Source organism: Gopherus flavomarginatus, chromosome 15 (assembly GCF_025201925.1).
Source record: "Gopherus flavomarginatus isolate rGopFla2 chromosome 15, rGopFla2.mat.asm, whole genome shotgun sequence".
In the NCBI taxonomy this organism is placed as follows: domain Eukaryota; kingdom Metazoa; phylum Chordata; order Testudines; family Testudinidae; genus Gopherus; species Gopherus flavomarginatus.
Genome location: NC_066631.1, coordinates 22650514 through 22663381, shown reverse-complemented (window position 1 = coordinate 22663381; position 12868 = coordinate 22650514). Strand labels below are relative to the sequence as shown.

Below are 12868 nucleotides of genomic sequence, written 5' to 3'. Positions count from 1 at the left end.
TGCATCTTGTGAAGTAGGCTTTCCAGACAGTACTATACATGAGTGTTATTTGCAAAGAGTTTCAAATCTTGGAGGGGTGACTTGGTGCAAAATGCACTTAATCATAACGTGTCGGCGTTGTTGTTTTATCTTCCACACAAACAAAGCGCCACATTACAAGATGGAAAAGTTTGTAACTGGATTGTGCTGAAATCCTTAAATCTTCATGTTCCTTTAATCCAAGAACAGTTGTATACATTGTTGACAGTCTCTTTTATGGTAAATGAGTGCAAGGACAGAAAGGAGCTCAGCGTAGGAAAAAAAATGAAGCCCACCGAAATGCAAATTTTATTTGCAGTTGGTATGTTTATAAATATATATTACATTCTTACAATCTACAATACATTCTAAATACAGATGGATTCAATCAAGGCGTTCGTGGGTAGGGTGGGATATTAAATTGGACAACCTAGGTTTGGTGGCTGTGAGAGACTCTGTAATCAACTAAAGGCATGGGTTCAGTCTGCAAAACAAATGGGGATGGGGAGGGGGAGCACAAACCAAACCGTAGTTTCTTGGCACTTTGCCACTGGCGATTAATCCTGGACCAAACAAATGACTCCAGTTTTAGGGCAGGAGGGCACTTCAGATTCAAAGGGCAATTACTGGAATTCTACTATATATACATATAAGAGGAATGAGAAAAGAATCATCACCGCTGGATGAAACATTTATCAAGCTTAGCCGTTCAGCTATTAGGGTGTATAGTGCTTCTCCATGGCCTTCATGCTACCCTATAAATATGTACAGCAGTGGGTCTGAAGAAGCATGATCAAAATGGAAATGAACAACCTAGCCTCAAAAGGGGAAGGAGTTCAGCACAACTTATACTTACCCAAGAGAGAGTGGCCAACTTGGGTAAATTACAACAGGTAAAGCAAGTACCAAATTAGTTCCGATGGCTCCTGTGCTTGGCAGAACTGCACTGTGGATAAATAAATGTGGATCTCAGTGAAGGGAAAAGCCATCAAACTTCCAAAGCAGATCAATGCTAATAAGTGCCCCCCAGGATATCAAATGAGAATGCTCCAGGAAAATGCTTGGGGAATACAAATTTAAACAGGAAAACCAGATAAAGTGGACTTCTTTAAAAGACCTTGGTTCTCTCAAACCTTTCCAAAGCAAACTTTCCTTTATATGAGCAGTATGTTGATTATAGATTATATCTTCTCCTATTTTACAAATTAAGAAATACTGAAAAGTGGGCAGCAAAGTTAATTATCTCAGCATCTACTGAAAAAGAGAGTGTTCTGTTATAATTGTACGTGTATCCATTCTCAGTGCTTGGGAGATGGTCATGCAGGTCTGTAAACAACTCAGTCACTCTCACTCCACCAACCCCCAGATTCTTTGGAAACTCATAACTTTGCAACTGAGGTTGCTGTGCTGCTCACACTGCAGTTGTCTGTCAGCTTTAAATTAACGTTCTCAGCTGGATGTCCTCTGCTTGTGTCTAGAATGACAAGCTTCCTTTTGTTGATCCGTTTATTCCGAGCCTGATTTTCGCTTTTAACCACAGCCTGTGATATTGAACATTAGAACTGTGTGAGCTTTGTAATATCCAAACTGTGTTGGAGTTTGTTATTTTTATTGATTTCCCGGGAAAGCTCAGAGAATGAGATCTTATTATTTTCTAAGGTTTATTTTTCCATGTTGCCATGCATCAGAAACTGCACACACATTTTGTTCCAGTCTCCAAGCCCATCAGAAGACTTGAACTGTATGAGCTGTACAGGATCTCTGCTTTCTTAGCTGGTTTTGGGTTGCTTTCCGGGGCTCCACTGAGGTATTATCCACCACTTGACTCTCATTTGCCAACGCATTTTTTGCCCCAATACCCAAAATTAAAGGCAGAAAGGTGAGTGAAAACCAAAACCCAAAAAGGTCCATAGCGTCTTGTTACACACTCTCATGTAATCTCTCCATATAGTTTCTTAGCTCTTTGCACTCCCCAAGGTCAATATCCTGGCACACCCATTTAATATCGTCCTCACTACTCATCAGGATGGAATTGACAGTGGGGCACCCATCGTCGGAGGAGATGGTGGTAAAGGTGGTGAATTTGACTCGTTTCCGCTTGGAGGTAGGAGAGGCGGTTGGTTCACTTTTCTGTTCTTTCCCTTCAATGAATGTGGAGTCTGATGACCTGAAGACTTGGCCATTAACATTCTTTTGGGCATTTGTGCTGAGGAGATATTTGCTCTCCTCAAAGTCCACCCCTCTGTCAATGGCAGTGATGCACTCATCTTGTTGGGATGAGAAGTTAATGTGATTCTCCAGAAGCTCTGTCCTGTTGCTCAACCCAACCCAGTCATGAGAGTGGCTCATGCCTTCCTGCTCTTCAAAGGGGACCTGCTTGTGCCTGTACTTCAAAGCAAAGGTGACACAGTTGATAAGGAAGACAAGGATTGCCAGGCAGAAGACTCCCAACAAAGCATACATTCCTATCTCCAGATCACTGAGCCCTCTGGGTGTCTGCACAAGGTCATTCTCTTCTAAGTCCCCATTGCTTCTTGGCAAGTCCACCTGTGAAGGGAAACTGGTGAAGTCTATTGGAATGTTCTGCAGATGGCTGTCGTCATCCAGAAGGCTTTCTCTGTCCTCTTTTTTACTTAAAATAGACCTATCTGTAGTAGTTCCTTTGCCTTCCATTTGGCCCACTGAGGAGCTGCTGTAATACTGCCCATCTGGTCTAGCTCTGTCTTGCAAGGTGGTTTTCTGACGCCGATCGCTTGCATGGTTTTCCAGGTGGACATCAGCCCCGTTTTGCTTGCTGTCACTGACATTAGGGTTGGCGTCGTTCTGTCCGAACTTGACTTTAATGCTCCCACTCCCAACAGCCAGGACGCTCTTCCTTTTGGATTTCTGGCATGGTTCACTGATCACCATTTCCACCTTCACCAGTGTCCCCTGGCCTTCAGTCTCAGCAGCGATCATGGGCCACTTGAATTTAGTGTCATGGTGAATGGAGACCACCTTTTCGTCTAGAGATGTAGCCACCAAGGAGAAGTCTTTGACATCATAAATATCCAGGGGCATGACAGATCCATCGCTGAACTGGACCCAGCAGCTGATGGCTGCTTCCTGTAATACATAAAACACACACATATACACACACAGAATAATCAGCAAAGGAAACACACTGTCTCCCCACCAATCCTCTTCTCCCCACAATCCATTTATAAGCAGGACAGAAATGAGGCTGAGTGAGAAAATTAATTCCTCACTGAGACATATAAAAAATACTAGTTTTAAACACCCATTGGTAATAAGCTTTGTTTTCCCTGGAGGTGCGAAAAGGAAGCTGTGTTCTCTGAGATCCATGGAGTCTACTTCAGCATGATAATAAATTGCACATCAAAAGGCATTACTGGCTACTGACTCCGTTTACTGCAGTTATATATTTAAATGAAAAAATATTTATTACATTATTTCTAAACTGCTTAAGATACAAAGTCTCCTCTTGTTATATGTCACATATGTTAAAAGCACCTAATCTAGCAAATAAAGCAACAGTGACTCCGGGTCTTCGAACTTCATTTTTGCCTTTCAGCATACAAATGTTTCTGCACAAGGTGGGTCATTGGGGGTTGTTGTTTAAGCAAAACGCTGAAGATAAATGTCATGCTTGCTAACAATGTAAAGCAAGACAATATTCTCCTTCGTTTAGAATTATGATGTCCTGATCTCACATCCTCTGAAGTCAATAGACCCATTGCTATTGAATTCAACAGGGGCAGGGTTGAGCCCGAATTCTGCGTCTTATACACACAATAGATTTTCTCACGTGTCTAGAGATTTTGGGACCCTCCATTTTTGGTTGCCAACTTGAGACTCCTTTAAAGGGGTCTCATTTTCAGAGGGCAGGTGCTCAGCACTTTCTGACAATCATGCCCTTTAGGGTGTCTCAAGTTGGCAACCAAAAGTAGAGAGACTCAAAATTGTTAGTAGCTTCTAAAAATCTAGGCCAGCACATGCATACCCCCACTCCAGATACTCTGTTGGTGTTGGGGATGAGCAGTACAGCTCCATTGGAGTCCATATCTACCATCTACATCTAACTATTTTATATGTATTTAAAGAGTAGATGACAGACCTGAAGAATAAAACAACCAAACAAAAAAACAGGCTGTTTTTACAACCTAACTTAATGCACATGTGGAGAGTAAACCTTTTTCTTTGTTTTTCAAAATCATGTTTACCAGTAGTTCTCCCGTACAGGTCAAGGAGATAGCCTACACTGTAACAGGATTCTCTGCTGTTTTAACTAAGGGTCTGATTCTGAAATCCTTACTCAGGAACAACTCCCAGCATCCTCAATAGGAGCTTTGTCTTTGTCCTTATTTCAGGACCAGGCCTTAAGACTTTGCTGGCTCTGTCACAAATCCTGGCTTTGTGTTTATTAATCTTCAGATGTTTCTTGAAGGCCACACGGAATTTATGGCATCAACTCTCATCCTCCCTCTGTGCTGCTTAAACCATCATAATCATTTAATAATTTCATATTGCTCTCCTTATGGGGAACGTGCTTTGAAATATAATGTTCTAAACAAGGGGAGTAATTGGGCACGGATCAAAACTCGTACAGCCCTGCCAGGGTGAACATTTTCCTTTCTGGTGTGTTACATTTTCGCCAGCACTCCGAGTGTGCCACTGCACCCAGAAGAGGGATTCAAAGAGACTTGATTTCTTGGAACTGAAATGTCAGAGCAGTGTAGCATGCTGGGGCTAAATGCCATCAAACCCAGCTTCTGAGCTGATTTCAAGGTAGAGTGTTTAGCTCCACATGTCAGCAATGGATTAGCTCATTGGCTCTATTTCTAACTGCATGGCATCATCTTCCCAGCTCTTGGAAATCTATGGGAACCTGACTTTTATTGCACTAAAAAAACAGCAGCCCTATGTTACTTCTCATCCACCAGCTCAAGGATAAAGCCCTGCGATGAATTAGAGTCTCTCGCCAGTTGGCCAGAATTCAAACGTATTTACCCTTATAATTTACCTTTAAAGCACAAAATGTGTTTAAACATAGAGGGCTCAATTCGTCCTGTGTCACTCCAAGGTCTTCCCTGGTAAACCCACTGATGACGTTGGTACACAAAACAAGTCATTTCAAATGCAGACAATAGTGTAAGAAAGAACAAAGATCAATCAGTCACTGATGGCAAATTTGTTAAATGATCCAATGTTTTCAGACTCAATGAGCTCTGTGAATGCAGACACTGCATGGCTGCTGAGTGCTAGTGCATGAGTGCACCATGTGATTCAATCACTCAGGTCCCCAACGAAGCGGTTTCAAAGTGAGGGTGTGAGAGAGAGCAGAGCACTGGCTGAGCATCACACGGGATCGGAGTTTGAGTCTAGCATTCCTGGGACCAGCAAGAGTTCACAGCTCAGACAGGAGGAAGTGTTTGGTGTTGCTCGTAAGGGAAGGCTCAAGCAAATGCCGGAACAAAGCTGATGGCCCCTGGTGGGAGCATTACCTGGCTGTCCTCATCAGAAACGGGCTTTTGAAGGGATGGGGATGAGCAGAAGGAAAGTGAGAGACCTTGTGGCCCCTGACAAAGGAAACAAGGGGTGAGTGAAAAATCAGCCCTTGCTTAAGATACCTCCATAACATGGGTCAGTAAGAATGGGAGGTTCTCAGGGGCATTTTGAAATACTCATAGCATGTAACTAAAGATGGAGGTGTCTGGCATTATAGATTCATAGATTCATAGACTCTAGGACTGGAAGGGACCTCAAGAGGTCATCGAATCCAGTCCTCTGCCCTCATGGCAGGACCAAATATTGTCTAGACCATCCCTAATAGACATTTATCTAACCTACTCTTAAATATCTCCAGAGATGGAGATTCCACAACTTCCCTAGACAATCTATTCCAGTGTTTAACTACCCTGACAGTTAGAAACTTTTTCCTAATGTCCAACCTAAATCTCCCTTGCTGCAGTTTAAGTCCATTGCTTCTTGTTCTATCATTGGAGGCTAAGGTGAACAAGTTTTCTCCCTCCTCCTGATGACACCCTTTTAGATACCTGAAAACTGCTATCATGTCCCCTCTGTCTTCTCTTTTCCAAACTAAACAAACCCAATTCCTTCAGCCTTCCTTCATAGGTCACGTTCTCAAGACCTTTAATCATTCTTGTTGCTCTTCTCTGGACCCTCTCCAATTTCTCCACATCTTTCTTGAAATGCGGTGCCCAGAACTGGACACAATACTCCAGTTGAGGCCTAACCAGCGCAGAGTAAAGCGGAAGAATGACTTATCATGTCTTGTTTACAACACACCTGTTAATGCATCCCAGAATCACGTTTGCTTTTTTTGCAACAGTATCACACTGTTGACTCATATTAGGCTTGTGGTCTACTATGACCCCTAGATCTCTTTCTGCCATACTCCTTCCTAGACAGTCTCTTCCCATTCTGTATGTGTGAAACTGATTGTTCCTTCCTAAGTGGAGCACTTTGCATTTATCTTTATTGAACTTCATCCTGTTTACCTCAGACCATTTCTCCAATTTGTCCAGATCATTTTGAATTTTGACCCTGTCCTCCAAAGCAGTTGCAATCCCTCCCAGTTTGGTATCGTCCGCAAACTTAATAAGCGTACTTTCTATGCCAACATCTAAATCGTTGATGAAGATATTGAACAGAACTGGTCCCAAAACAGACCCCTGCAGAACCCCACTTGTTATACCTTTCCAGCAGGATTGGGAGCCATTAACAACTACTCTCTGAGTACGGTTATCCAGCCAGTTATGCATCCACCTTATAGTAGCCCCATCTAAATTGTACTTTCCTAGTTTATCTATAAGAATATCATGCGAGACCGTATCAAATGCCTTACTAAAGTCTAGGTATATCACATCCACTGCTTCTCCCTTATCCACTAGGCTCGTTATCCTATCAAAGAACGCTATCAGATTAGTTTGACACGATTTGTTCTTTACAAATCCATGCTGGCTATTCCCTATCACCTTACCACCTTCCAAGTGTTTGCAGATGATTTCTTTAATTACCTGCTCCATTATCTTCCCTGGCACAGAAGTTAAACTAACTGGTCTGTAGTTTCCTAGGTTGTTTTTATTTCCCTTTTTATAGATGGGCACTATATTTGCCCCCTTCCAGTCTTCTGGAATATCCCCCATCTCCCATGATTTCCCAAAGATAATAGCTAGAGGCTCAGATACCTCTTCTATTAACTCCTTGAGTATTCTAGGATGCATTTCATCAGGCCCTGGTGACTTGCAGGCATCTAACTTTTCTAAGTGATTTTTTACTTGCTCTTTTTTTATTTTATCTTCTAAACCTACCCTCTTCCCGTAAGCATTCACTATATGAGACATTCCTTCAGACTTCTCAGTGAAGACCAAAACAAAGAAGTCATTAAGCGTCTCTGCCATTTCCAAGTCTCCCGTTACTGTTTCCCCCTCCTCACTTAGCAGTGGGCCTACCCTGTCCTTGGTCTTCCTCTTGCTTCTAATGTATTGATAAAAAGTCTTCTTGTTTCCCTTTATTCCCATAGCTAGTTTGAGTTCATTTTGTGCCTTTGCCTTTCTAATCTTGCCTCTGCATTCCTGTGTTATTTGCCTATATTCATCCTTTGTAATCTGACCTAGTTTCCATTTTTTATATGACGCCTTTTTATTTTGTATAGTAAGTCCAGACCCATCTGTTAGCGGTTTATAGCAAAAGAGACCCCGCTCTGTTCTCATTTGCACCAGTGTCAATAATAATTCCACCACTCCCGGCAGTTACTCCAGTATGAATGAGAGAAACTGGATCACAATAGTTTACTGTGGGGAAATACAGAGCTCTTTCCTTTTTTATCTCCAGCCTGGTGCATTCATAGATGTCCGCCCCAGCCGGAGCTTGAGGGGTGGTGTGTTAATTTGGATGGAATAAATGGGGCCAGAGATCCCAGCAGCAGGATGGGCGGGTTCTGTTGTTTATTTATGACATGTGACTGGGTTGTCTGTGGGGCTTTGCGTTATTTATGGGCTGTGAACCAAAGAGACGGAGAGGGTTTGTTGGTTGGGACTTGGATTTTTGTTTTACAGGCATATTGCCTTTTTTTTATGGGAACGTTGTTTTTCTATTAAGGTGCCTGTTGACCTTCAGATATAGGTGCCTATAAATTACAATGTTTTGCTAGAATATTATTAATAAAAGGCCACCTGATCCCATCAGCTTAGCTGATGGGAGATGCTGAGTAGATTGGGGCTCAAAAGTGGCATCCTGTCAGTCCACAGCACACGTGCTGGGTCCTTGTACCTGCTTTGGTGACTGAAGAAGCTCCTGTGCTACTGCTGTAGCAAAGATGGCTTTATTGCTCCCTGGGCTGAGCTGCAGGGAGAGCGACAATCCAGTTACCAGCTGGACTCCGAGGTCTGTTATGGTCACCTTCTCGTCCAGAACTGTCACTGTCTTCTCGGCCAAGATGGCGTCTGAAAGAGGGGACAGGATCTGAAAAGAGAAATTGCTATTAGCGCTGGATGTAGCACCCAGCATAACGGCATCCCCAATGGGCCCTCCGGTGTTACTGTAATGCAAATAAATAATCAATTGCACTATTCATTAGTGCACAGATTTAATATTAGGGCTATATCTTTATACATTAATAATAAATGATAGGTTAGTCAATTGTCATAAACTGATATAGAGTCCATCCAGTAAATAGGCTGCTTACGAATACATACAACACCTTTTACTAATGCACTTATAACTGCTATTCATATCTGTAACATGCTTAGAACATCTATTAATCAGTTATTAATAGAGTTGGGAGATATTTTTTCAGCAAGTAGTAAATTCATTTAAAAATGCACATTTTGGGTCACCGAAATTATTCGTGAATTCAGGTCAAACTCAGGGAATAGTTTTGGCCAGAAAAAATATTTTTCCCCCCAGAAATGACAAAATGTTTTGTTTCAACATTTTCAAAACGAACCATTTGGAATTTCATTCCCAAAGGATGTTTGCAATGTTTTGTTTAACTGAACGCATTCTGGGAGTTTAGTTTCTGTGATCAAAACAGTTTCAGTTACAAAGTAATTGATTTGTTTCCAGGTTTTTTCAGTTCAGCCACCACACTGAAAAATCAGCTGTTCACTCAGCTCTCTTTATTAACCCTTTCTAAGTTCACTACAAAATGTAACTGTAATATTATGTGCAATTAAATCAGTAATAATTAAAAAAGTTTGGATGTGGGGGGGAGTAGAGGTAGAAAAGCCTTTTACTGAGATTCTAAATATAACAACACAATTTGTAGACAATTAGTAGAATGAGTTTCATTCCAAATTCTTGCCCTGCGGAACTAAAGGATAAGAGTACACTCCAGAAAACTGTTGTGACAATGGGACGGAAACATAGAAAGGAGGCTCGTTCTGACTAAAGGGATCTGAATACTCTGAGCAGGAGAAGTTGCCAGACTGAGACACCACTAACCACAGACTTGTATTTAGAAGGGGGCTTAGTTTAACGATGCTTGTGCAGTGGGCTACACTTTGCCAAACAGGTTCTTTAATCAGTTTCTTTCCCTTTGAATTCCCTTTTCAGAGTCACTCAAGATATTTACGTGCCCTTGGAGCGAGCACTGCAAGTCCGAGAGTCTTGGAGGCCTATAAAAAAGACTTTTTTTATTGAGGCTCCCAGACGTAGCAGCCCCAGAAGCCCACTTCCCCAGGACCGACAATCAGTGCGGTCAACGAGTGCAGATGCAGATATCTAAGGGGCTGTCCTGAAAGTCTGGGGTCATGAACATACCTGAAGATGAGGCAATTATCTCCCTTTTAACCCCAGTACCTGCTGATAGGTTGTCTACTTGGGAGTACGTATAGGAGATTTATCCTTTCAGTTCTGGGACCTTGCTTCCTGATCCATTGAATAGGTTACCAGAACAGGTGTTAGCAGAACTAGCTTCTGTTTTTTTGGCTCTGCTACTGACTCTCCGTATGACCTTGGGTAAGCCATTTAACCTCCCTATGCCTCAGTCTCGCCATCTGTAAAATGGAGTTAATGGTCCAAATTCTCAGGTAGCGTTAATTGGCATAGGTCCACTGAAGTCAATGGAGCCACGTCAATTTACACCAACAGAGAATTTGGCCTAATGACACTTATTCTCAGCCTTTCTAAAGCACCTAGAGACGCTTGGCTGGAAAGCACTATCTGAACGCTGATTGCTATTATTGCTTTGTGGGTGTCCTTGTCCCTGTAATGTTTATATCCTGTAACACGAATTGAATTTAAATAATTTCAATCCCAGGCTTTCATATTTCATATTTCCATCCTGATTCTTCAACCTGCCCTAGTTAATATCAGCTTCAGTGCCTTGCTCTGTCAATTTAGGCCCTGACAATATTAAGTTATTTCACCAGCTGCCTCCCTTGTGATATCTGCAGTTGTGGATCTGGTATCAAAAAAGTATTAGTCAAATATAGGCAGAAATGGGTTTAGATGTTACATGGGATGGGACAAAATTACTAAAGCCTGCAACCCACATGCTTCAGGGCATAGGTTGATCAATAGCTGGGAAGAGAAAGAAACCTGACCCCCCCACTCCCCAGTAGAGTACTGCACCAGTGAGTGTATTAGGTAGGTTTTTACACTTTCTGTTGAAACATATAGTCTTTGCTTCTGTTGCAGAAGGGACACTGTGCTAGATGCATGGTCAATGGTCAATGGTGACATTCCTGTGTGTTCAAATGTTAGTTTTTACATGTGACTATATGGCTGGTAAAAGCTCTTGAGACTGAAATCCTCTCATTAGCTGCAGAATAGACACAGCTGGGACACTGTCCATGCAACCTTCCCTACTCATGTGCCTCAACCCTGACTCAAAAGCTCAGCATCTAAGAGGGGGAGGGTCATTCAGCCTTCAACCCCATTCAGTCCATGACGTCTCCACTAAGACTGCCAACAAGGGGGCATATTTGTGCCAGTCACAGTGTTTCTGATGATGTGGGCACAGTGCCCACTGCCCAGTGGATGACTCAGACCACCACTCATTTTTGACATAGGCATCGGATGGCAGAAGCTTTCAGATACTAGCAACCCAGGCCAGATTCAAACCCAGGACCCAGCGTAACAATGAAAAAACTTTGTAGTCTCTTCCCGATACCCCAATTCCTGTCTTCCTATCTCAGAGAGTCCCTCGAAGCCCCAACCCCTGAGGTGTGGGGGAGACGTGTGGGAGTGTGTGTGGTGGCATATCCAGTTATAAAGATAAGAACTCCTTAGAAAATTCAGATCTAGATCCAGGTTTAGATTTCATCCTCTGTCCCGTCCCAGGTCTGAAGGTGTTGGATCTGGGAGAGATTGGTTTGACTCCATTTCTATGCTCCTATTCCTAATGAAGGGACTCCCCCGGTGATGACTGCCAAGCGCTGTTCTCAGAAGGGCCGGGTAAAGCCTGGTACACCAAGGTGAAGGAGGAGGGGGAGCCCAGTAGCCAGTTTTCCCTACCTGAATTGTTGTCATTCCAAGTTCTTGTCCAATCAAAACCTGTCCGCCTTGCAGCTTAGCGATTCTGGGCTCCTCCACCTGCATGAAGTCACTCACCAGCTCCGTGATATCCACCTGCCAGTCAGAACCCAGCAAATAGCTCAGCTGGCCACCTGGGTCGGAGGACTCGGCTACAAACTGTGTGAGGACTCGCACCATGGCGTGCTGGTACTGAAGGGTGCAGCCTCTGCCCTTTCGCTCATCCTCTTCTTCGTCGTCGCTGTCTCGGGCTGGTCTGAGGAAACAGCAGCATTAAAAAAAAAATCAAGCAACCCAAGGAAGGAGGGCGAGGCTGCGTGCCTGGCTGCAACAGTTTGTTAAGCACTGATGGGGCATCCAAACAGGGAGCTGGGGTAACTCCTCAGCTTTTTCCTCTCTCTTGTCCTGCATACCCAGGCTACGTCCAATCCTGCAGCTTCTTCCTCTAGAACATTTCTGACAGAAGTCATATTCTCTCATCTCCCCAAAGAATGACAGTAGCCTCCTGGTTCCTCTTGCCTCCACAGCACCATGCCCCTGGTTCACACAAAAAGCAGCTTCTAAAGTCGCCTTCCTTTCCTGCGCCTCTGACCACTCCACTAGGGTGACCAGAAGTCCAGATTTTATAGGGACAGTCCTGATTTTTGGAGTTTTGTCTTATATAGGGACTTTTTACCCCCTACCTCCTGTCCCAATTTTTTACACTTGCTATCTGGTCACCCTACACCTGACCCCTCGCCATCCTTTTGGAATCCCTCCAGTGACTTCCCATGTCAAGTCCAAACTTTTCATCTTCACCTTCAATCTCTTATCCCATGACTCACCCCACTCTGTCTATGATGCCCAACTTGTCTGTGCTTTTGTTAGCGACGGACACGAACATCTCCTCTGCATTCTTATCAGCTGCCCATACCAATATCTCCATGCTGCCAGTTAATGCATGGAAACCTCTCTTTGAATAGGTCTGTAAGGCCATGCCTTCAAATCCCTCCAGCAGAAACCTTCTACTGTGATGCTTCAAGGAAACCAGTCAGTAAATCAAGGGCAGATGGGAATAGTTCACACCTACTTTATCAATTTGTCATAATAGTAATTAATAAAATGGTCAGTGTAAATAAACCCATATCCCTCTGGCCCACCCTTCATGTGCCACTTCGCAGACTGTAAGCTAGGGGTTGGCAACCTACGCCAAGTGTGTCAAAGGTGGCACGTGAGCTGATTTTTGATGGCACGTGGGGCGGGCTGAACCGCTCAGCTGCACTGGGGTTCCCGCTGCTGGCCCCTTGCCAGCAGGGATCCCGCAGCCAGTCCCTCTCAGCACTCGCTGCTGGCCTGGGTGAAGGAACCT

The 12868-nt window shown here is 43.5% G+C and overlaps 1 protein-coding gene across 2 annotated transcripts in view; it reads right to left on the bottom strand.

Moving 5' to 3' along the window:
• Nucleotides 1-365: 365 nt before the first annotated feature.
• Nucleotides 366-12868, bottom strand: part of LOC127034557 (transmembrane protein 132D-like) — a 410372-nt gene continuing 397869 nt past the window's right edge. For both annotated transcript variants that reach the window (XM_050923488.1, XM_050923487.1), the window contains 3 exons: nucleotides 11503-11776; nucleotides 8314-8505; nucleotides 366-3123 (listed from right to left, as the gene is read on the bottom strand). In XM_050923488.1, coding sequence (XP_050779445.1) covers nucleotides 1939-3123; nucleotides 8314-8505; nucleotides 11503-11776 — 1651 coding nt within the window. In that variant the 3' untranslated portion in view covers nucleotides 366-1938. The remainder of the gene's footprint in view (nucleotides 3124-8313; nucleotides 8506-11502; nucleotides 11777-12868) is intronic.